The following is a 22,728-nucleotide window of genomic DNA, read 5'->3' as shown; positions in this document are numbered from 1 at the left end:
ACTGCTCAAATTTCCTTTGAAACATGTACACCAGTTCTGAGCTTCTAAGTAAAAAGCTTGACATATGAGGTGCATTCACATATACATTTTTATTTTTTGGTAAGAACTTTATTTCTTAATCTACAGCAATGTTATCCTGTTTAAAATATTCCCCATTACATACTATACATGTATGCCGATGCTTTTTCCAATTCTCGAAACACTTTGGGAACTGTTTCCTCCGGATAGTTTATAGGTATCTTAACTGCGCATTTTTAATCTCATCCATGCTTGTAAAATTGCTGTTCTTAAAGGCCTGCTTTGAAATGTTTATACCACTTGTATGCCCTCAGTTTACTCATAACAGACTCACCAAAAGCAATACTTAACATTTCTAAAAAATTCATACACTTTATTCCATTCTTATAACGAAATTTGATGCAGATTCTCTAATCTGTTTTTATACAAAACAAATATTCTTTGGTGCTACCAAAATACATGTAATCTTCTTGACTGCTGACAACAGAGTAAATACCCAATATCAACATTATACACATACTTTTCAGACATGTTTACAAAGACTGTGACAAGAAAAGTAGTGCAAATCAGACTAATACAATACACAAAATTATAAATTTCTGGTTACTTTTTAAACACTCTTGTGTGGCAAGAATTGTTAAGTTTCAATGCAGCCCTTGAAAGAAAACTTCTACCTGTTAGTTGAAACACAAAGTAAGAACAAGACTTAAATTCTACAGATCGATTGTATCAGTGGGGTTCGTTTTACGAATAATAGTAGAGGAATATACATTCCATGAACAGGCATTCAGTTCTATGTTTGTTGTAGAATTCTGACTTCCATTGTTGTTTTAATATTATTTACTCTACAATGTTGTGTTTTGGAAGGAGCTATCATCTTTTGTATTCCTTATGGTCTTAACGCTTTTGTCTAAAAATAAACACAGCCAGGACATATTTGTACATTGCATCACCACTAATTTAAAGCATGTGCAGTGGCAGGGCTGGTACTATGTTGTGAAACAGCCTGTAGAAGCGCCTTGTGACGTAGCTGGGGCCTCACTTGCTCTTAACTTTACCGACAGACTGTACTTGTGGTATTAAACTAAATATTTCTCTTTTGTGTGATCTAATCTGTAAATGGTCAAATGCAGCTGTATTGAAATACCAATTAAGTTAGTATTCTGTAAAATGACCTTTTTTCAACTTCATTACAATATACTGGTATTTTGCAAAGTAGCCACAAGAACATGTATCTAACTAAAATCTATGAAATTGCTCCCAGTTTTCTATTTAAAGCACCTCCATTTTATTTTTTTCCACAGGGAAATTGTGGACATCCATGAGACACATGTTCTGGAATCCACTGCACAGTTTGCAGAGAAAACAAAAAAGGTAATTAGATGAAGTACAGCCAACTAATCTCATGAGTAAACTACTATGCTCTGGTCAAAAAGATTTCAGGTTTGCAGCCGGCTGCAAACCCGAAATCTTTGTGACCAGTTGATTCGCCAGGAAAATTTCAAATTTTACAATGCTTCTGTCAATAATTAGAAAATTTCAGATATGAGCATAAGGAAATTAAATGACCAAACATTAAAGAGGGATGAGAGGTTGGCCTTACAGTTCAAACTAAGCAAGTAAGTACTTTATTTGTGCATAGATCATATCATGATGATACTGGATACTTCAACAATGTAAAATTCAGACATAAACACACTCACCCACACTGTCACACGCGCATGTGAGCACATCCACTTCCACACACACAACAGGTATTTTGATGCTGCAAACACTGTATGTGCAATTAATTTTCAGCTGCTTTGATTTGAGTGCAAGTACTCTGCAATGTTGTATGGGCTAAATAGGGTAAGGTAATTTTCGGCCAATGTTTGACAGCTTGAACCACGTGTATGCTCTTTGTATTCTACCTCTGAACCCAGCAATGTTATGTAATTGTTAAATATGTGTGGAAAATGGATATATGTCCTAATCTTCTTCTCCCCACACCCTCCCCTCTGCCTGTCCATCTACTCCTCCTCCTCCTTATCTTTGTTCACCTCCTCATCCTCCCCTGTCTCTCTGTCCATCACCTCCTCTAGCTCTTTCTGTCCATATCCTCTCTCCACATCCTCCTCCCCCTCTCTCTGTCCATCTCCTCTTTGTACATTTCCTATCCCCTCCCTCCTAGTCCATCTCAGTTCCTCTCTCTCTCTCTCTCTCTCTCTCTCTGACCTTGAACATCATTTATTGCCATTGACAATGAAACCATTATTGGGAATTGAAGTCACTTAAAATGAATGGGTAATTTGGTTGGGATCATTGATATACAAGGTATGAGCGACCTGTCCTGCTGCCAATATGTCAGGATGGTAGCTTCAACGACAGCATGTTGCATAATTTTAACCTGAGAATGGGTAGGATTACAAAGTTTTGAATGATTCAGATTCCATAGTAGTATTCTAATCATAAGCCAATAAGCCATAACTTTAAACAATGTAAAATCAGGGATGGAATAATGACAATATTATGGAAAGGACAAATTACCACTCATGCTATAGCGTAGATGCTGAATCGCAGACAGGCACTACTAAAAGACTACTATACATAAATAAATAAGCTGTTGGCCAGAAAGCTTTCTTCTAAAATAGACAGCATACACACACACATTCACACAAATGCAGCTCACATACATGTGACCACTGTCTCTGGTTACTGAGGCCATACTGTGAGCAACTGTGTGTAGTGGTTGGGATGGGGAGGGGGAGTGAGAGCAGGGTATGGGTGGGGGACAGTAGAGCACTGTTTGTGGGAGAATCCAGGAATGAGGTGGGGAGAGGATAGTGCAGCTAGGTGCAGTTGGAGAGAAGCATGGGTATGTTGGTGGAATAGAAGGCTGTGTGGTGCAGGAGTGGGAATGTGGGTGTAGGACGGTGACTAACGAGCATTGAGGCCATGGGGGTTACAGGAATGTAGGATGTATTGCAGGGAGAGCTCACATCTGCACAATTCAGAGAAGCTGGTGTTAGCGGGAAGGATTCAGGTGGCACAGGTTGTGAAGAAGTCATTGAAATAAAGAATGTTGTATTGGCCAGAACACTCAGCAACTGGATGATCCAGTTATTTTTTGGCCACAGTTTGTTGGTGCCCATTAATGCGGACAGACAGTTTGTTGGTTGTCATGCTCACATAGAATGCAACACAGTGATTGCAGTGTAATTTGTAGATCACGTAACTGGTTTCAGGTACCCTGCCTTTGATGGGATAGGTGATGCTGGTGACCAGACTGGAGTAGTTGGTGGTGGGGGGATGTATGGGACAGGGCTTTCACTTAGGTCTGTTACTGGGATATGAGGCATGAGGTAAGGTGTCGGGAGCAGGGGCTGTGTACAGATGGACAAGGAGTTTGTGTGGATTTGATGGGCAGTTGAATACCACTGTCGGACGGATCAGAAGCATCACCTTTCCGATCAAAGGCAGGGCTATCTGTGGGAACCACTTATGTGATCTGCAAGCTAAGCTTCAATCACTGTGCTGCATTTTACATGAGCATGACAGCCAACAAGCTGTCTGTCTACATGAATGGCCACTGAAAAAGACATGGACCACCCAGTTGCTGAGCATGCTGCCCAACACAGTGTCCTTCATTTTAGTGACTGCTTCACAGCCTGTGCCATCTGGATCCTTCCTAACAACACCAGCTTTTCAGAATTGCGAAGGTGGGAACTCTCTCTGCAATGTATCCTACATTCCCATAACCCTATTGTCCTTAACCTCCTTTAGTCATTGTCATTCACTCATCTATCCCCTTCCCTGTTCCAACTCCACAGCCTTCTATTTCCATAAGGACACCCACAGTCTTTTTACTTCTCTCCTTTTCTGCTCCCACCTGGCCTTCCATCTAATCTCCTGACAAAATAAACTGGAATAGAAGGAGAACCGATAGAGGTACTCAAAGTACCCTCCTCCACACACCGTCAGGTGGCTTGGGGAATATGGATGTATATGTAGATGTAGATGTAGACTGAACCTAGTTGCCCTACGACCATTCTATCTCGTCCCTGTATGCTCCCAAAAACAGCATTTTACCATCCCCCAAGCACACCCTGCTCTCCCTCCCCCTTCCAGCGCCATCCTCCTCTGTACCCCACCACCCAGATTGTTTATGCCATCATGCACAGCTACTCACAGTCTGACTTCAGAAGACAGAGACAGTGGTCATGTGTGTGTAAGCTGCATTTGCATTAATGTATTGTGTATGTTGCCTGTATCATAAGAAGACTTTCTGGCTGAAAACTTACGTGTATAGTAGTCTTTTTGTTGTGCCTGTCTGCAGCTCAACATCTTTGGTATATAGTGAGTTGCAATTTATCCTTTTCATATTGTCATTAAGCCATAACTTTGATGTTTTGTGTTAAAAACAACTGTGTGGAAGACACATGGTTGTCTATACAATTTCTTTTAAAAGTTTTGTGTGTGTGTGTGTGTGTGTGTATCAATAAATTTTCGAGATTTTTGCTAGCAGTGTTTCCTCTTCATATATTATATACAGTGCTGATGGCAGTTATATGAGTTGAGGAGTATGAAAGGGAGGCAGTGGTTGAGAAGGGAGTGAGACAGGGCTGTAACCTGTCCCCGATGTTATTCAATTTTTACATTCAACAAGCAGTAAAAGAAACTAAAGAAAAGTTTGGAGTAGGAATTATAGTTCAGGGAGTAGAAATTAAAATTTTTAAGATTTTCCGATGACATTGTAATACTGTCAGAGACAGCAAAGGACTTGGAAGAGCAGTTGAACAGAATGGATAGTGTCTTGAAAGGAGGATATAAGATGAACATCAACAAAAAAACAAGGATAATGGAATGTAGTCAAATTAAATCAGAGGATGCTAAGAGAATTAGATTAGGAAATGAGATACTTAATGTAGTCTGTGAGTTTTGCTATTTGGCCAGCAAAATAACTGATAATGGCTGAAATAGAGAGGATATAAAATGTAGACTGGCAATGACAAGAAAAACATTTTGGAAGAAGAGAAATCTGTTAACAATGATTATAGATTTAAGTGTTAGGAAGACTTTTCTGAAGGTATTAATCTGGAGTGTAGCCATATGTGGAAGTAAAACATCGATGATAAACAATTTAAACAAAAATAGAATAGCAGCTTTTGAAATGTGGTGCTACAGATGAATGTTGAAGATTGGATGGGTTGGTCACATAATTATGATGAGGTACTGAATAGAATTTGGGAGACAAGAAATTTGTGGTAAAACTTGATGCAAAGAAGGGATCAGTTGATAGGACACTTACTGAGACATCAAGCAATCACAAATTTAGTATTGGGGGGAAATGTGAGGATAAAAATTGTAGAGGGACACCACGAGATGAATACACTAAGCAGATTCAGAAAGATGCAGGTTGCAGTAGAGGCTTGCACAGGATAGAGTAGCATAGAGAGCTGCAGCAAACCAGTCTTCTGACTGAAGGCCACAACAACAACATACATATATTCAATGCTTGATTTCTGGTGGCAGTGCTTATATTTATATACCATATAAATCAGACCAAAACTATGTTGCCTGCATCTGCCCAAACATTTATTAGAGAGCATATAAAAATTTGAATGAAATCAGTCCAGGAATTTTTGAGATTATTTGAGCAACAATAAAATTGTTGCTGAATGTGGAAAGTAGGAGAGTGATACTGGTAGAATTGAAACTGTGAAGGTCAGTTGTGAGTCAGGCCCGGATAGCTCGGTAAGAGCATAGCAAGGCTCCAGGTTCGAGTCCCAGTTTGGCAGAAAGTTTCGATCTGTCAGGAAGTTTCAGACCTTTTCATCGTCTATTACAGAATGTAAAAGTCTAGCCAGAAACAGCTCCTTGGCTATGGATCAACTATTTCCCAGCACTTTTCATTTTTCAAGGAGTGCTATTCCAGAAGGCTACGCAGGAGAATGTAACGTATGGCAGCTATCTTTAAATGTAAGTGTAATGTAATGGCTACAACAAAGAAAAAGAACCTGATTGTATACAATTAGAAGATCAATGATGTACAGCTTGAGCCTGTCACATTATATATTTGTTTAGGAGTAACATTACAATGCCGTATGAAATTGAATGATTACATAAAATCAGTATTAGGGAAGGTGCATGTAAGACTAAGATTTATTACTAGGGTTTTGGGAAAGTGGGATGCAGCTGTAAAAGGAATCACATGTGAGTTGCTAGTGTGACCAGTTCTAGTGTTTTGAGCCCACATCAGTTAGGCGTGAGAATAGGCAGTAATCAAATTCAGAGCCACACTGATGGGATCATAGAAGGTAAGTATAGCTCACACACAAATGAACAGGAATCCTTTGACAACTCAGTTGGGAATCCTCGGAAGAAGGAAGACACAATGCTTGTGAAAGCCCGATTGGTAAATTTAGAGAATCTGTGTCTGAAGGAGACTGTGTGACTGTTATGCTGCCACATAGATATTGTGAGAATAATGTAAGAGAGAGTAGGGTCTGTCAGAGTCAAACAGACAGTATTTTTCCCTCACTTGATACACAAATGCGATAGGACAGAAAATCACCGATATTGGCGCATAGTACCTCCTCCATGCAGAGTACAGTAGGCATCCCAGGAGAATGCCTGTGAGGGGTAAGACGGACAGCAGGGAAGTGGTCCTTCTCCTCTCTTCCTTCCCTCCTGTGACTCCCCACCGTTTGGGCTGTTGCCCGTATGAAAAGTGTTCTTTTACTGGTAAGGTCAGCGTGTTGCATTTCACTGTTTGCCATTTGTGGTCTCCCATTTTCGTTTTATTTCTTATGATGAAAGTTCTAATGAAAACCAGACATCACATCCACATTAAAAGCAAGAAAATTCATTGGCCATCTTTTTAACTGAATAAAATGAAATGTATATTGTGCCAAAAAAATGCAGTTCAAAAGTTGCACACACAGTACCGGTATTAATGAACTGATGATTCAGCAGCTACTGACATCCTGTATACATAAATGAAGAATTTAGCTTGACATTATTCTGGAAATATCAGTGTACTGAAGAGGTGAGATGATTTAATATATTTATGTCATTTGAATTGCTTTGAGTGAGTCAAATTTACAATGTTCATGTAAATACATTCACAAAAATGCTTTTAGAATGGTGCGCACTTTTCTCTCGAGAGCATATCACTGAGTTGGAGGCGCATTCCTGTTGCTTGTTTGTTTCTCAACTGTGGGCAGTATAGTGGCTTGCCAAGTATGGATGTAAACATAATAATAAAGTCTGGAAAGTAGAAGGAGCTACTGACAGAACTGGCATGGCAAGGGCCAATCTCCAGCTGTGACTCGACAGCACAGTCAAGAAAAAGAAAAATTCTGCGCTCGAGTATCTATCTGGTAGATAGCTATAATCTGTCAGTAAGTTTCAAAATAACACACACTTTGCTGCAGTGTAAAACAACTCCTGAGTTGCAGCTAAATTATTTCTCTGTGACATAGTTCTTTTGGGATTGTAACTTCAGCACGTGTTTTTGAGATTGAGATGTTTGGAAAGTAGGGTAGAAGAACTGGTAGAATTGAATTTCTGAAAGTGAGTTGGAGAGCTCAGTTGGTATGAGCGTAGCTGGCAAAATGGGAGGTCAATGGTTTGAATCCTGGTCTGATGAAGTTTCAAAAGTGTGCACCCTCCACTGCAGAGTGGCTTTGGCTGAGCTATTTCTCTTTGACATCTGTTCTTCTTGAAGTACTAGTCCAGGAAAATAGGCAAGAGAGCTTATGTGAAGTGTGTAAAGCAGGACAGAGGCAGTGGCAGAAATGAAGTTGTGAGGCTGGTACCAAATTGTGCCTAGAGAAATTTGTAAACGTGTAAGCTTCAGGTTAGAGTCTCAGTTCTGCACACCATTTGAATGTGTAGAAGTTTAAAAATTGCTCATACTCCACCGCAGAGTAAAAAATTTATTCTAAGAATCAGTCTTAGACATATTATAAAGCACTTAAAGCATGACAAAATATGGTTTGAGCTACATGAAGGAAGATGAGGATTTTTGCTGTTAGTCTCAGGGGATAAATCCTTCACTAGTTATGCTTCTTCATTGCAACAAAATGAGTGCTACATGTCAAACCTCAGTGACACCTTTCTTGAAATTTAAGGAAAAGAGAAAAATTTAAGTACAAAGAAAATACGGTACTAATTTCTGTTGTAGTTATGTGAAAAATTACCATTATACTATAAGAAAGCTTTAATTACTGTTACTTGTCTCAGATTTCTATAGTTAACCATCCTTAAGCATTCTTAAGGAGAGTCTCAAGGTACTTTCACACAGTAATGTATGGAGGGAGACACACAGACATATGTTGAGAGCAAGCTATAAATGTTTTGAGACATGTAACATATACAAAACGAGTTTTATTGAAGATGAGGGATGTAGTAATTGTCTTTTAATGGTGTCATTAGTATATTTGTTTCTCACTAAGCCACAGGTTGACTGAATGAGTAATAAAAACATGACAAACCATGTGAGATAGGTAGGCAAAGACAGATTGCTACTTACCGTAAAGAATACGTGTCAAGATGCAGACAGGCATAATTAAAAGACACTCACTTACGGCTTTTGGCCACAGCCATCACCAGTAAAAGAGACACACACACACATGTACCATTCACGCACGCACACAAGCAAGCACACCTCACACACATGACTGCCAACTGCAGCATCTTGGACCAGAATGCATCTTGGGCCGAGATGCTGGAGGTGTTGGTCGTGTGTGTGCGGTGTGCTTGCTTGTGCATGTGTGTCCCTTTTATGATGAAAGCTGTGGCCGAAAGCTGTATGTGAGTGTATTTTAATTGTGCCTGTCTGCAGTGTGACATCTCTTCTTTATGGTAAGTAGCAATCTGTCTTTTCCTACATTGTTGTTATTCCTGCCTGAAGTTTCCATTGTTTGATGTGAGATAGATAGTAGATGTAAAATAAGTGAATGAGATAATAACTGATATATTGATATTCGGGGAGAATTTGAGACAATCAGTGGCACAAAAAGAATATGCCATTGAGAGTCAGAAAGCTAATTTACTGTAGTCTGTCGTGAAAGAAAATATAAATGAAAGTACCTAACAATATGCTTCCAATTTCTGTACATCACTCCGAGTGGGACTGTGAAGACATGATCAGACCAATTGCAATGTGAACCTACATATTTAAGTAGTCATTCTTCATGGTGTCCAGATGCGAATGGGATGATAAGAAACACTAATAACTGATGCAGTGCGAAGTTCCCTCTAACATGCAATGGTTTGCAGAATATGGATGTAAAAGTAGATCTAGCATGAATAGAAAGACAAAGGTGTAAGTTGAATTTAAAGGAAAGCATGAAACAAAAGAGGAGAAAGCTATTTAGGTTAATGGAAATGGACCATGAGGAAGATTCTGTTGTTATTAACATTCTTGATCATTAATTACCAGTATTTGTAAGCTGTTTCTTCTGTGACATTATTCCTTGTGAAATTCATGTTAAATATGATAAAATTTTATCTATTACTCATATTATAGTAGATATGGTTTTTAACACCTATATTGTACTGTTAATTACCTAGTATTTATTCTTCGTTTTTAGTGATCTTTTCTCTTTGCACTGTTTCAGGTCACTGCACAGAAAGTCTTTCCAGTTCAAGATTCAGTTGAGATATCTGCAATTGCATCATGTAAAAAAGTTGATGACACAAGTGAAAAACCCATTCTGACAGAAGAAAAGGCAAAAGAAATTGTTCCAGTTCAAGAAAGTGTTACAGTTTCTGAAGTGGATGTTAAAGATGATGTGAAATATCTTAAGACACAGAAGACCAAAGTGACAGCTGATACAAAAGTAAATATACAGGAGTCAGTATCCATTTCACAACTGAAAGGTGAAGATATGGTGAAAGAATTTGAAGTAAAGCCCTTAGAGGAGCAGGCAGATAGGAAGGTCAGTGTCCAAGAATCTGTTAGTGTGTCTGAAGTTATTACAGAAGACAAAGTCATAGATCTGAAAGAAACAAAACCAAAAGAAGAAGAAGCTGTGTTGATGAAGCCTGTACAAGAGAGTTTCCTAGTAACTGAAACTCTGTCAGAGACTACTATAACTGAAATGAAAGATGCAAAAACCATGGAGAGTGCAGAATACAAAGTGCCCATTTTAGAACCCATGGTTGTATCTGAAATACAGACTGAAACTACAGTTGAAGAAGTCAAAGACAAAAAACCCAAAAGTTATCAAGCCAAGCCTGATAAGAGTCCTGTACAGCAAGAAGTAGCAGAAATTACTGAGGTTAAAGTAGAAAGGGCACCAGAGTTACAAAAGAAGAAAGAGCAAGTATTGGTTGAAAAGGAAAAGAAGGAAGCTGAGGAAGTAGTGACAGAGAAAAAGAAAACAGATATTGTGACAAAGAAAAAGACAGCTGTCAAAAAGAAAGATCTCGAGGAAGAAGAAGAAATTATTGTCCAGCGTGCATTGAAGACTATGCAAAAGCTAGAAAGATGGGAACGTGTGAAACAGGCACAGGAAGTAGAGGAGTTGCTACATTTGATTCCTGTTCAAGAATTTGGACCAGAAAGTGAAAAACCTTTACGTGAACTGGCACGTGTTGGCTGGTTGCTACGGCGAGGGTTAAATGTGCAAGAAGTAACGGCACTTCACCGTGCTGGACACTTCCAGGAACTTCGCACACCATTGGCTCAGTCTGCTCTCGTTTCTTTAGTGGAACGTCAAGGGCACGGAGTTCTGGTTTCACAAGCTCTTGCAGAGGAGGATGAAGTCCAAGGGCCAGAAACAGCTGGCTTCCGTGCATTTCTTCGCATGATTGAACTGGAATATGCCACTGTTGAACAAGCTGTTACTCTTTTTGCTCCTGAAGATTTCCGCCCAGACTCGTGGGAAGTCCAAGAAGCTACAGAGGTATCCATACCACATTAATGCATAATTAAATATTACTGCAATTTAAACTTCTGATTATAATTTTTTCTCACATGATAACTCACAGCTGTCGCTTTGCTTTGTCTTAGATAGATAAATGACTATACCTACTGAGGTTACTTGGTTTTCTTACATAACAGCTATATTAAAAAAATTATTATTCAGCATTGAGATTTTGCAACTGAAGGTTCTTCTGTTGGGACCTGTAAAAAGAAAGAATGGCAGGAAAACATGTAACAAGTTCAACATTGGTATAAAATTGCTGTAAAATGTGAGTAGTTACTGAATTCAAACGATAAAATGAACGAAAATTGTGCAACATTTTATAATAGAGTATAGTATCATATGTTTATTGGTCCTCTTTTATCTTTTTTGTACATAGGTACAGTTAAATAGTTGATAAGATATTAATGTCAGTATGACTAAAGTGATAAAATGAACACCCAGAAACTAGTTGTTAGCTATAAAACACTTTCTTTCTGCTCTGCAAGAATGGAATGCTTCAGAAATAATCTGTTTTGTACTTCTTCTGTTCATAATGTTGGTTAGATAACACAATAGCAACTAATCTGGTATCACTGTGTCCTTTGCTGAGCTTCCTAGAACAATGAAACTTGTCCCATTTTTATTTTTGTGCTACATACTTTGGTTGTATTACATGCATCATATGCTTTAAAATGTCAGGTTGACTTATCTAAGCACCCATGTTATAAACTCATGTATAAGTATTTCACAGTAACTTAACTACCAGGAAGGGCACAATACATAATTATTGTTTGGAAAGACATTGGGTCCTTGTTTTACATGTAATATCATTCGAAACATATTGTTAGATGCCTATCTTCAAAACTTTAGGATTGACCATTGGATACTGACATTTCAGCTGATGTTTAATAATTTTCATTTACACAAATCCTAACTGCCATTACTTTTTAGCATATTTTTCATTGTTTAGACACTTGTCATGCTCTGGGACTAATTTCTGTATATCCTTACTAGAGAAGGAAAGTTGCTACTCACCATGTAGTGGAGATGCTGGGTTGCAATAGGCACAACAAAAAGATTCACACAATTATAGCTTTCAACCATTAAGCCTTTTGTCAGCAATAGACACAATGTGGTTTCAGTTGTCTGAGACTGCAGACATGTGTGCAAGTTGCATTTGCATGAGTATTTGTGTGCGTGTGTGTATGTGTGTCTATTGCTGACAAAGGCCTTAATGGCTGAAAGCTATAATTGTGTGAATCTTTTTGTTGTGCCTATTGCGACCCAGAATCTCTACTATATGGTGAGAAGCAACTTTCCTTCTCAAATATTGGTACATTCCGTCCTAGATTTTCCATTGTTTGATTTCCATATATCCTTGTTACACAAATTTACCACCTGTGATTAAGCCACTTGGTGAGAGTTTCTTTCATGCTGCCGTTGAAGTGCAGGAGTCAACATGGTGAAGCATTGATGTTATTATCATGTCCCTTGCATTTTTACCACATATAATGGAGCGATCAATTTTTTTGTTGTCATAGAAATGAAAATCACATGTAACTCATCTTCTTTCTAGCTCCATGTCAGAAGATAACTATTTTTCTTCATTTGCTAAATGGTGCTTGTGAATAGTATGAGTGTCTCAGATAACTTTAAAATTCTGTCACCTTCTCCTCTTGTTTGAGTCAAGTGGTTGCAGTTGACGTTAATAAAATTTTGTGCCACAATAATAAATATAATAATAACCATTTTTACTTTGCCTACTTATTTATAAATGTAAAACAAAAACTACTCAGTTATCACCCTTGGAATTTCAGAGATCAGTATGTTGTCTCTTGCAATTAGGCAAATGGAAATCCAACCATTTGTTGCATGGGAAACATGTTGTGTCCCTTACCTGTATCAGTGAAAAGCTAAAACAGTGTATAGTCTGAGTTGCAGGTTGCTTATCTAACAACTACCAGTGGCATTAATTTTAATATATTGGATAATCATTGTCCAAAATAAAAACATTTAAAATGCTGGCATAATCTACTCATTAAGAGGTATAATCTTACAGTAAAAGTTTAACACAGTGAACCAAGTATTAAAGTAAGAAACTGTGTTTATGTCACGAGGCAGTGTAAGTCGTGGAGCACAAATTACCTGGATTACATTCATCCAGTATTTGAGAATGAAAGCACTTACTGACATCCAACAAACTTTACTAGTAATTTCAAAGTTTTTCAAATCTTTTCTTGCTGACATGCCCACAAATTAGTGAAAGGAAAACAGTTTATCACATTTTTGCTGTTCATGCAGGAAAGCTTCATCAGGCATGATGATGTAATTTTTTACTTCTCTGCTCTAACTCTACCCTCAACACGTTTTTCAGACAGTATCCACATGTACCCCTGACTGTACCTGCAAAATTACAAGTATATCATTGTACCACACATAGTTCACAAGATATTTAAAGAATGGGAATGTCTGACAGCATTTATGCTTCAGTACTTTTGAAACTCATATGAGCCAATACCTTGATTATATGCCTGCCTAATATGCAGAGCATTTTATGTGTGGTGCATGTCTGGATATTCCACCATGATTTGTCGTTGCAGATATTGCCTGATATACTCTTATTCATCAGGCACAGTGTTAAAAGAACTTATTTAAGTATCCTGTTAACGTTGTCACATTTTAGAAGATGTAAAAGTTTATTTATTGAAAGGAGGATTGCATTTTTCAGCTAATAAAGTACAAGACAAGTGTGAAATTGATTTTACAGTTATTTTTACTAACAAATATTAGTTTATAAGAGTTCTGCATGTTTTCACATTGATCATACCTCCATTTATCATAGTAGCTGCATTTACACAATAGGTTTTGCTTTTTATCCCCATCACTGATAATCAGGATTTAGAAAATTTATTACTTTAAAGAAGGGAGTCATTACAAGAAATGATTCACTGCAAGATATGATGTAACTATGATCACAGATCCTAGAGATTTACTCTGTCAGTTTATACAATCCATTTAATCAGTCTCCAAATAAAGTCTAATAATTTGTATTAGAGTATAAATATTGCTAAAGGTCTTTAAATATAAGTTTTTATGTATTTGCTTTTTTTTAGGTCGTGGAGAAGACACATATAACACAACAGGCAGAAATTATAAAACAAGCTGAAGTTCGTATTGCTGGTAAGCAGTTTTTCTCTGTGAAAATATGTTGATTTTACGTCTTGTTGCACGATAATTGTGTTCTCCAGCATCTACAAAATAAAAGGATAATTGTAATAATAACACTGTATTGTTATTTTTGCAAAGAATATTTGCTTGCTATGAGTGACATTAATTGGCTTTGGAAGCTTGAGAATATTACATAGACAGGCTAAGAGTTTATAACAGAAATGTGTGAGACATGAAAACAGAGTTCCACTTAATAAGACGCATATACTGGTTACATGCAGCTAAAGTGATGTGCAGCAATTTTTTTAACACAGAAGTGTAATTAATTTATTGTCTTATTGATGTAATGTGACTGCTGTTGCCATTAAATTCGACAGTATTCACATGTCCGGCTTCCAGAGTATGGAGAGCTACACTTCATTTTTCACATTTCAGCTAAGTTATCTCTGTCTTATTAGTGAGATCTTGTACAATAACAAACAAAGCTAAGTTTATATCTCCAAAGTTACAATTAGTAGTCATACAGAAAAGAGATGAAAAGTTCCACAGGTATTACACTTTCACTTTTTGTCACAATCTGCTAGTCTGCATGACTAAGATTCCTAACTTTTTGTGTAAATAGAAGTTATGCCCAAGGGGGGGGGCGGGGGGGAAGCAATGACATTACAGGAAAAATTAAATCTTGGCTCAGAGGCTATGAAAAATAATTTATGCTGCCCAAGTTGTTAACGTGGAGGGGACCCAGAGAAAGGGGGGAGGGGTTGTCTGCAGTCAGGACTGATTAGGAGAGGTAGAGTGAATAAATAACATATAACTGCATGTTATGAAAGAGTGATATAAGATGGAAAGATGCTGGACCAGATTCAGGAATAAATAGGAATTCATGGTTATGAACAGAGACAAAAAGAAAAGCTGGGAAGCAGGGGCAGGGGGGAACATGAAGCGGGCAAGATATGTTTATGATGGTAGTGAAAACGTGAAAACAGGTAGAGGGAGAGACACTGAGAAGAGGCGAGAAGAATAAAAAGGGGATGTGTGTTTAATAGGTTTGTAAAAATGTTGTGGGAATAATGAAAAGTGGGAAAGTAAAGGAAAAATGGGGAAGGTAGGAGTAACAGACAGTTGCAAGAGATGTAAGAAAAATGTAATGAGAACACTGAATATTTTGAGAAATAACTCCTCTCTTTGTAGTTTCCAAATAATAATTTCGTGTTGAAGAATTTCCAGATACTGCTATTAAGATTTGCAACATTTTACACTGAGTTGTTCCAGTTTAACACTGAAATATTCCGAGGTTTTCCTACTCAGTTTCTGTTTTTCACTACCCCTTCACATCACCCCCCCCTTTCCTTTGATTTCTCCTGTAACCTTTTCTTTTTTTACCTTATGTGTGATCCTGACAGTCTTCCTAGTAGTCTTCTCTTGCAGTGTGTGAAGACATTTCGCTCTGCTGTGATGCTTCCTGAACCTCCTCCTTTTCAGTATCCAACACTCTTCAATTCATCAGCTTGCTGTGTCTTATACATTTACTTTTAAGTTCAGCACCCTATCATTTGCAAATGACACATTTTTCAGTTTGATACCAACTCTTTTATCATGGAGGAATATTCTTCCATGCTGTCAGTTTCCACAAAAAAGCAAATTTAGGTGTTCATATGTTCAACAATCTTTCTTTCCTGTTCTTTAAGTCATCTCATCATTCCAACATGTTATTTTTACAGTGCTATTCACAGGGGTATGAGGAGTAAATTTTGTAACATTATATTACTAATCAAACAGAACCAATGCATTTCATGCAGATATTATTTACAACTTTTCAGTCTTGTGCCAACTTGGTAAGATTAATGACCAGTTCTTGAAAAAATGAACTGCAGCAAAATGGCAGAACACTTACAAAAAATTGTTGTGGTCTGATGACAGTTAAATATAAAAATTAAAAGTATTTTTTTATAATTAAATGTAAATGCCTAGAGTCATTTAAAGCCTACATTATTAGTAGTTAGTTCCCTGGGTTTGCATGTTAAGTTAAATATCACGACACAATGATTCTAGAGAATAAACAGTCATACAACCACCTATTTAGTGATAAGGCAAATGTTAACTACTATGCACTGAAACTATCAGGAGGCTGAACAGGATCATACAGCCCATCCTTGAGCACTGCTTAAGTGCCAAGGATCCTTATAGCTTAAATAATTGCAGAGATTCAGAAGGATTTTTCATGCACTGCATGACCAAATGGAGCAGGATCGGAGACAAGTGACAAATGAAGTAAAAAGAGTCATGGATATATATTTCTTGTTCTGAATTTATGATAATTGTAGATACATATTTAGCTTTTGTAATCTCTGTATGTCTATAACAGTAAGAGTTCAATTAATGAATTGAAGACACATGTTTTGCTTTTGTCTTCCATATGTGTCTATAACAATATGCACACAATTCCCATTTGTCTTTAAAATGAGTGTTGATGCACTGGGGAGACAACTCAGTTTGTTTTTTTTAGTGCGTGAGTAAAGTTTGTTGTAGGTAGTGGAGGTTGTATATATATTTCCAGTGTTAAATTAAGGCACTGCTCATAAACATTGTGAGAAATAAATAGTGACAAATTTATTAACTGAGTAAATGTGATGTGAACACTGTGCTAATCTGCCATGTTTTAATATCTTATAATGTTGCTTCACAATGTCCCTATGCAGCTTTATGCAGTTTATTTTCAAATAAGTGAGAAATTTGTGGGAATGAAACATAGAAAATTGGCAAATGTTTTTGCTTATAGTTAAGAAAAACTGTGTGTACCATACAACCAAAAAATTTTCATAGCCTTTTTTCTGTTATGAATCTGCAATAAAATCTAACTTCATTAATAACAGAATGAAGAAAAGTTGTCTTACAGTCAGTGATAGCTTGGATTTTCATTTCGTTATGTTTAAATGTGAAAATTATGCATGCATTAAATTAATAAATAAAATTAAATATTTAAGGGCCTTGAAAGTACTTTCTTTGCATGGGTTTTAACTTGTTTCCATACTTCAAAGTGCATGATAAAGGGTCTTACAAGCTGTTGTTATTCGTGTGTAACTTTGATTGTACAGTTTGTTGGCTCCTCATCCCACCCCTTAGTTTTAGTGCTGTAGGAAGCATGCATGTAAATCCTGTATGAAGCAAGTTGGTTTTTGTGTTTCTTCAGTAAAAATCTACTCTTTTATATTTAACGTAGCATTTTCTTCAAAGAATTAAATTTGTTAATATTAGTGACTCACATTATTATTGTTATTTCTAGTTTATTTGAGGAGTACAACATTACATTTGACATTGATTAAAGGTTATTAAAAATCTTATTTCATGTCAAAGTAAATCTGTTTTAATTTTCAAAGAAATAGGTTCTCAATAAAAATATAGGGAAAATTTGGCCTTATGAGTATACATGATTTTCAGATGAGAAGAAAGTGACTAAGAAGAAGAAGACAAAGACTGAAGTTCAAAAAGAAGGTTTGAAAACAATAAATATAGTTCCTTTTCCTTTGTTGCTCTACCCACAACTATGCATTTGCTCTAAATACCAGACAGACTTTTTCCTTGTAGCTCTATTTTGTCGGTTCACATGACTTTTTTTAAAGAACATTTTCTTAGAACTCACTTGCCATTTAACTCTCTCAGTGCTTGTTATTGGCCCAGTAGCTCTTCTATTTATAGTGTATTTCTTGCCACACTGACATTTTCTTATTTCCTCCCCTCCATTGCTATTACATTTATGTGCTGTTATTAATTTCTGGGGAAATAAATAGCAGCAAATGAAGCAAGTCACTTTTGGTATAAAAGTCGAAATGAATTTCTTTTAGCAATGAAGGGTGGACTGTTTCTGTAGCATAATATGATACAGGTAGCACTTTCCATCTTTTGTCTGAAAGAGACAAGTACACAGATAAATGCAACTGTTTTAAGGAAAAAACTCTTCATAAAGAGAAATGTATCCTAGGAAAAGGGGAAAAATTATGAAAATACTTGAAGTTGTTGTGGCTGCATTTTGTAGACTTTTTCATGGCATAAAAACTATACTTCATTTTTTATTGTACTGACAAATATGGCTTCACTTAATTTTCTGACAATGTGTCTCCTATATTTTCCCATTGTGAATGTAGGACCCATAATTCAGAAGTGATTAGTAATAGATATGTTCTTATGTTTTATAATAACTATTAATAATCATCTCATTCATATGAGCAAGATATGAACTAAATATAATTATATTAGAACTTGATGAAGTGTGTTTGTACAGCTTTGGATATGATCATATGAGAAACTTGAATGAAAAACTGAAATTACTTATTGCTTATTACACAATACGGAGCTTCATTCTTCTAAAATGCCCAGTTATTACGAAAGAGGAAAAGTTTTCATAAATAAGGAAGACGTTTTAGGGTTAGCAATGTGTAAGCCAAATCTGTGTAGGAGTGAAGTCTTATCTTAAAGTTGAAAAGATTGTTTCTTTGAGTTAAATATTACTTTACACTGTCCAGACACATTAATTTGACCACCTGTCAGAAACCTGAATAATGACCTTCTCCAGCATGGACTTCTGTGATACAAGTAGGAAGAGAGTCAGTGAGGTTCTGGAAGGTACTGACAAGGATGTGGAGTCATGCCAAATCCAGTTCCATGGCCAGCTTCTCTAGGTTCCTCAGTTGAGGATCAGTGGTGCAAAGAACCCAATGGAGGTAGTCCCACAGATTCTTGATTCCATTTAAATCCGTGGAGTCTGGTGGCCACAGGAGTGTGATAAACTCATCCTGGGGCTCTTGAACCATGCACCTACACTGCGAGCTGTATGACCTGTTGCATTGTCCTGCTGGTAGATTCCATTGTGCCAAGGAAAAGCAAACTGCTTGTATGGTTGGACATTGTCCCCAAGAATAGATGCAAACTTGTGTTGATTCGTTGTGCTTTCTGGAATGATGTCATCACTCAGGGGATGCCATGATAACATTTGCCAGACCATATTGCTCCCTACTCCGGCCTGGACCCTTCTCATGATTGTTGCAAGGTGTTTGTTTTTATTTCATGTTCCTATAGGCCATTGCCCATCTGTTCGAAGAATATAAGATGTGATTCCTCTGAAAATACCACTTGTTGTAACTCAGTGGACATCCAGTTGTGGTATTGCCTATGAACAATGGTAGCATGGGTCTATGAAGCAGATGCCTTTCATGAAGACGTTCATTGAACAGTCATTGAGGAGACACAGGTAGTAGACCCTTGGTTCACCTGGGTGGTCAGATGCTCAACTCTTGCATATCTATTCACCTATACATATCTCTGCAGCAATCTTTCAACCCTGTCATCTATGGCCAGTGGTGCTCCACAGTTGCTTCAGCATCGGTTTTGGATAGTGCCATTTAGCCATGCATGATATACTTGAACCACAGCAGCATTCAAACATTTTACGAACTTAGCTTTCAGAAATGCTTCCACCCTTGGCTCAAAAGCCAGTGATCATGCTGTTTTGGATGTCAAATACATTGCTCTGTTTCCACAGTAGAACATTGACTGCACTGTTCACCATGTCCCCCCCCCCCCCCCCCTCCCACAAACACACACACCAAAATGCTTCACATATCCTCCAGTGATAGTGCTGCCACCTGTCATCTGTGAGTGCTTATTGCACATTGACATTGAAGATAGGCAGTGGTCACATTAATGCGACTGGACCGTGTGTTAACTTCATAATAAGAATAGTTGCTCATTTCACTATAAAAGTGATTTTCCTTACAGCTTTTTTTTTTATAATTTTGTTAATTTAATAGTTCTATCAATTTGCTGATACCAGATTGCAGAGAGGAAGCCAATCAATGTTTAGCATTAGGTTCTAAAAAACTGAGTAAATCATAGTGATATAGTATTGTTAGAGGGGTGCTGATGAATGTTGACAATAAGATTATGGCAGAGTGTAGTAAAGATGTATTTATGTGTAACAGATGCTTGAAGATGGAGTCATATGACCCCAAAAGTGCTAGCAGCTTGAAATAAACACAACAATGAAAATACAATTGTAAGGAAAATTATTTATATTGGGAAAAGCCAATTGTAAGAATATGGAGGAGAATGTTTTCAGAAACAAGGAAAATAGAGTTGAATATGAGAGAGGGGAGGAAAAGTATGCATTCATGTTAACAGATCCTATTATAAAAATAATTATTAAATTAATGTTAGACATTTGGCAAAAAACTGGAAAGAAAAGGATAAATAGAAATGATGAGACAACTTATCTTTCTTTGATTCCATATATGTAGAATGTGGTGTAAGACTAATTAGTTTTGCTGTACTTCTTTGGTAACTGTGTTAATGTCTTTCATTTCAAATATAATTTTAGGTCCTTTCAGGAAAGTGCTATCTTCAAAAAGATTTTTAACATTACTGTTATACTACCTTAGCTTTAACAATGATGCTTAACCACAAAGACACACTTTATTAAAACTCAGGAAAAGTTGTCTTTGCTACCATTTCCTTGACTCACTCTTTCCTGCTTTCAAACCATTGTACTGATGATAGTCCCTGAAACTAAAACAACAAAAGAAGTATTAACAACTACGTGAAATTAGTATTCTTTTGTCACAGTATAATATCTTTTCAAGTCACAAAAACCTCATATAATTGGAACATGATCTTTTTCTTCACTCTAAATATCTGTTGTAGGTTGATTGTTATATTGAAAGCTAACATTCAAAATTGTAACTTGTTCTATCATAGTATTTTTCATTTTTCATTTTCTAAAATTTTTTCAGGCACTCAATAAGACTGATAAATATTGAAAGCTAATTATGACATGTTTTACAAATAGACAGATTGTGGGATATTATTGTCTAAGTTTTGTATTTAACTTACTTTATTCATTCATGAATATGTGAACTTGTATACTAGTGATTCTCAGATAGGTGCAATAAGAAACTAAGTTTACTGTTGTGTGCATTTCATGTTGTGTGAAATGGAAAGAAATACAGGTCTCTGTAACATATTGTTGTATTACAGCATCATGCTGCAGCTGTATGTTTGAGAAAATTCATATAGTCAAACTTTTGAGGTCAGAAAGGAAATGATATTTTTTATTATAATATTGGTATATTATGATGCAAGATTTAGCTTTCTTGGGGAGTGATTCAAGTCATATATTGGCTGTATTGCATAACAAAATTTAGTTTGGTTAAGTATGAAAGAGTCCTGTACTTCTTTCTAATATTCTTTAGAATATTATATTTCCATTATGCAATAGTCCATGTCTAATGAATTTAGTTTTTCTTCTTATGTGTTAATTATTTTATACTACTGATTATGTGGGGTAATGAATCTGCTGATAGAATTTACTAAACACTGTTTTAAACCAGTGTTAATCCCCAATAGCCACTTTAAATTGATAAGATTCATTCTTACACATGTAGTATTCAATTAGTTTGCAAGTACTCTAATTTTGAGACACAAAGTTTTGTTATGTACAATGCGCCAGATGGTATCTCATTTTTGCATTGCAGAACTGCTTTTTGCTTAACTTTCAGTACTAACAGACAAATTTAAGATAAGGTTCTTGTTAAATGCTGTCACATAAATGGTTACATTTTAACACAAGTAAAAGAACATATTTTTCACAACAATATATTTATTTCTTATTCTGTTTCTGAATTCTTATGCTGCATTTCTTTGCAATGTCTAATATTTATTTCTTCTTTTCATAGCTCTGAAGTAACACAATGCAAAAGTAAATTATGTAAATTAGATATGAGGCACTGCAACTAAATCGTGATTTATATTTTTTTGTAATAATTGTACTTCTGTGTTATCTGTATCTTGAGTTTGAAATAATTTTTAGATTTTAAGCTTTGATTTTATATTTGTTTCTGGTTTGACCTCCATAACATCCAATTCTTCAAATCTGTCTTACATATTCAGCTCAAAAATACACAGTCATATTTTACAAGTTCTATTAGTCTACAGTAACATTCGTATTGTGTTTGCTTCTTTCTTCATTGTACTTTTCTTTGCTGAATTTCAAAACACTGGCCTGCATTATGATTAGCTACAAATGACACAAGGGTGAGTATAGCTATATAAATTCTATGCTTTTTAGTTTGAAAGAATCTATGATGTCATTGCATACTTTTCAAATAAATAAATATCTTTTGTAGCTTTCCTCTGGTTGTAGGCCCATTAACACAGATTGCTGCTTTGCACTAGATTATGTGCAACCTTCTTCATTTGTTTATGTTGTCCTTCCTGAATCCACCTCCTACTGTCCAATCCTCCCCGCTCCCCCCACCCCCTCCCAAAAAAAAAAAAAAAAAAAAAAAAAAAAAATGGACAATACAACATCAATTAAGGCAACAAAAATACTAACTTCTCAGTTATAGTGGAGATCTTAACTAGATCAACAGAAATACTTTAAACTTCCTTGCAGATTAAAACTGCGTGCCGGACTGAGACTCGAACTTGGGACATTTGCCTTTCGCGGGCAAGTGCTCTACAAACTGAGCTACCCAAGCACGACTCGTGCTCTGCCCTCACAGCTTTACTTCTGCCAGTACCTCGTCTCCTACCTTCCTAGAGCACTTGCCCGCGAAAGGCAAAGGTTCCGAGTTCGAGTCTCGGTCCGGCATAC

General features: G+C 36.6%; 1 protein-coding gene across 1 annotated transcript in view; it reads left to right on the top strand.

The window, feature by feature from the left end:
• Positions 1 to 22,728, top strand: part of LOC126260755 (titin) — a 530,053-nt gene that overhangs the window by 330,038 nt on the left and 177,287 nt on the right. Inside the window, exons 124-127 of the mRNA XM_049958094.1 lie at positions 1,323 to 1,392; positions 9,624 to 10,913; positions 14,030 to 14,096; positions 17,523 to 17,576. Coding sequence (XP_049814051.1) covers positions 1,323 to 1,392; positions 9,624 to 10,913; positions 14,030 to 14,096; positions 17,523 to 17,576 — 1,481 coding nt within the window. The remainder of the gene's footprint in view (positions 1 to 1,322; positions 1,393 to 9,623; positions 10,914 to 14,029; positions 14,097 to 17,522; positions 17,577 to 22,728) is intronic.

This window comes from Schistocerca nitens, chromosome 5, assembly GCF_023898315.1.
Source record: "Schistocerca nitens isolate TAMUIC-IGC-003100 chromosome 5, iqSchNite1.1, whole genome shotgun sequence".
Lineage (NCBI taxonomy): Eukaryota > Metazoa > Arthropoda > Insecta > Orthoptera > Acrididae > Schistocerca > Schistocerca nitens.
This window is presented reverse-complemented; position numbering and strand designations above follow the sequence as displayed.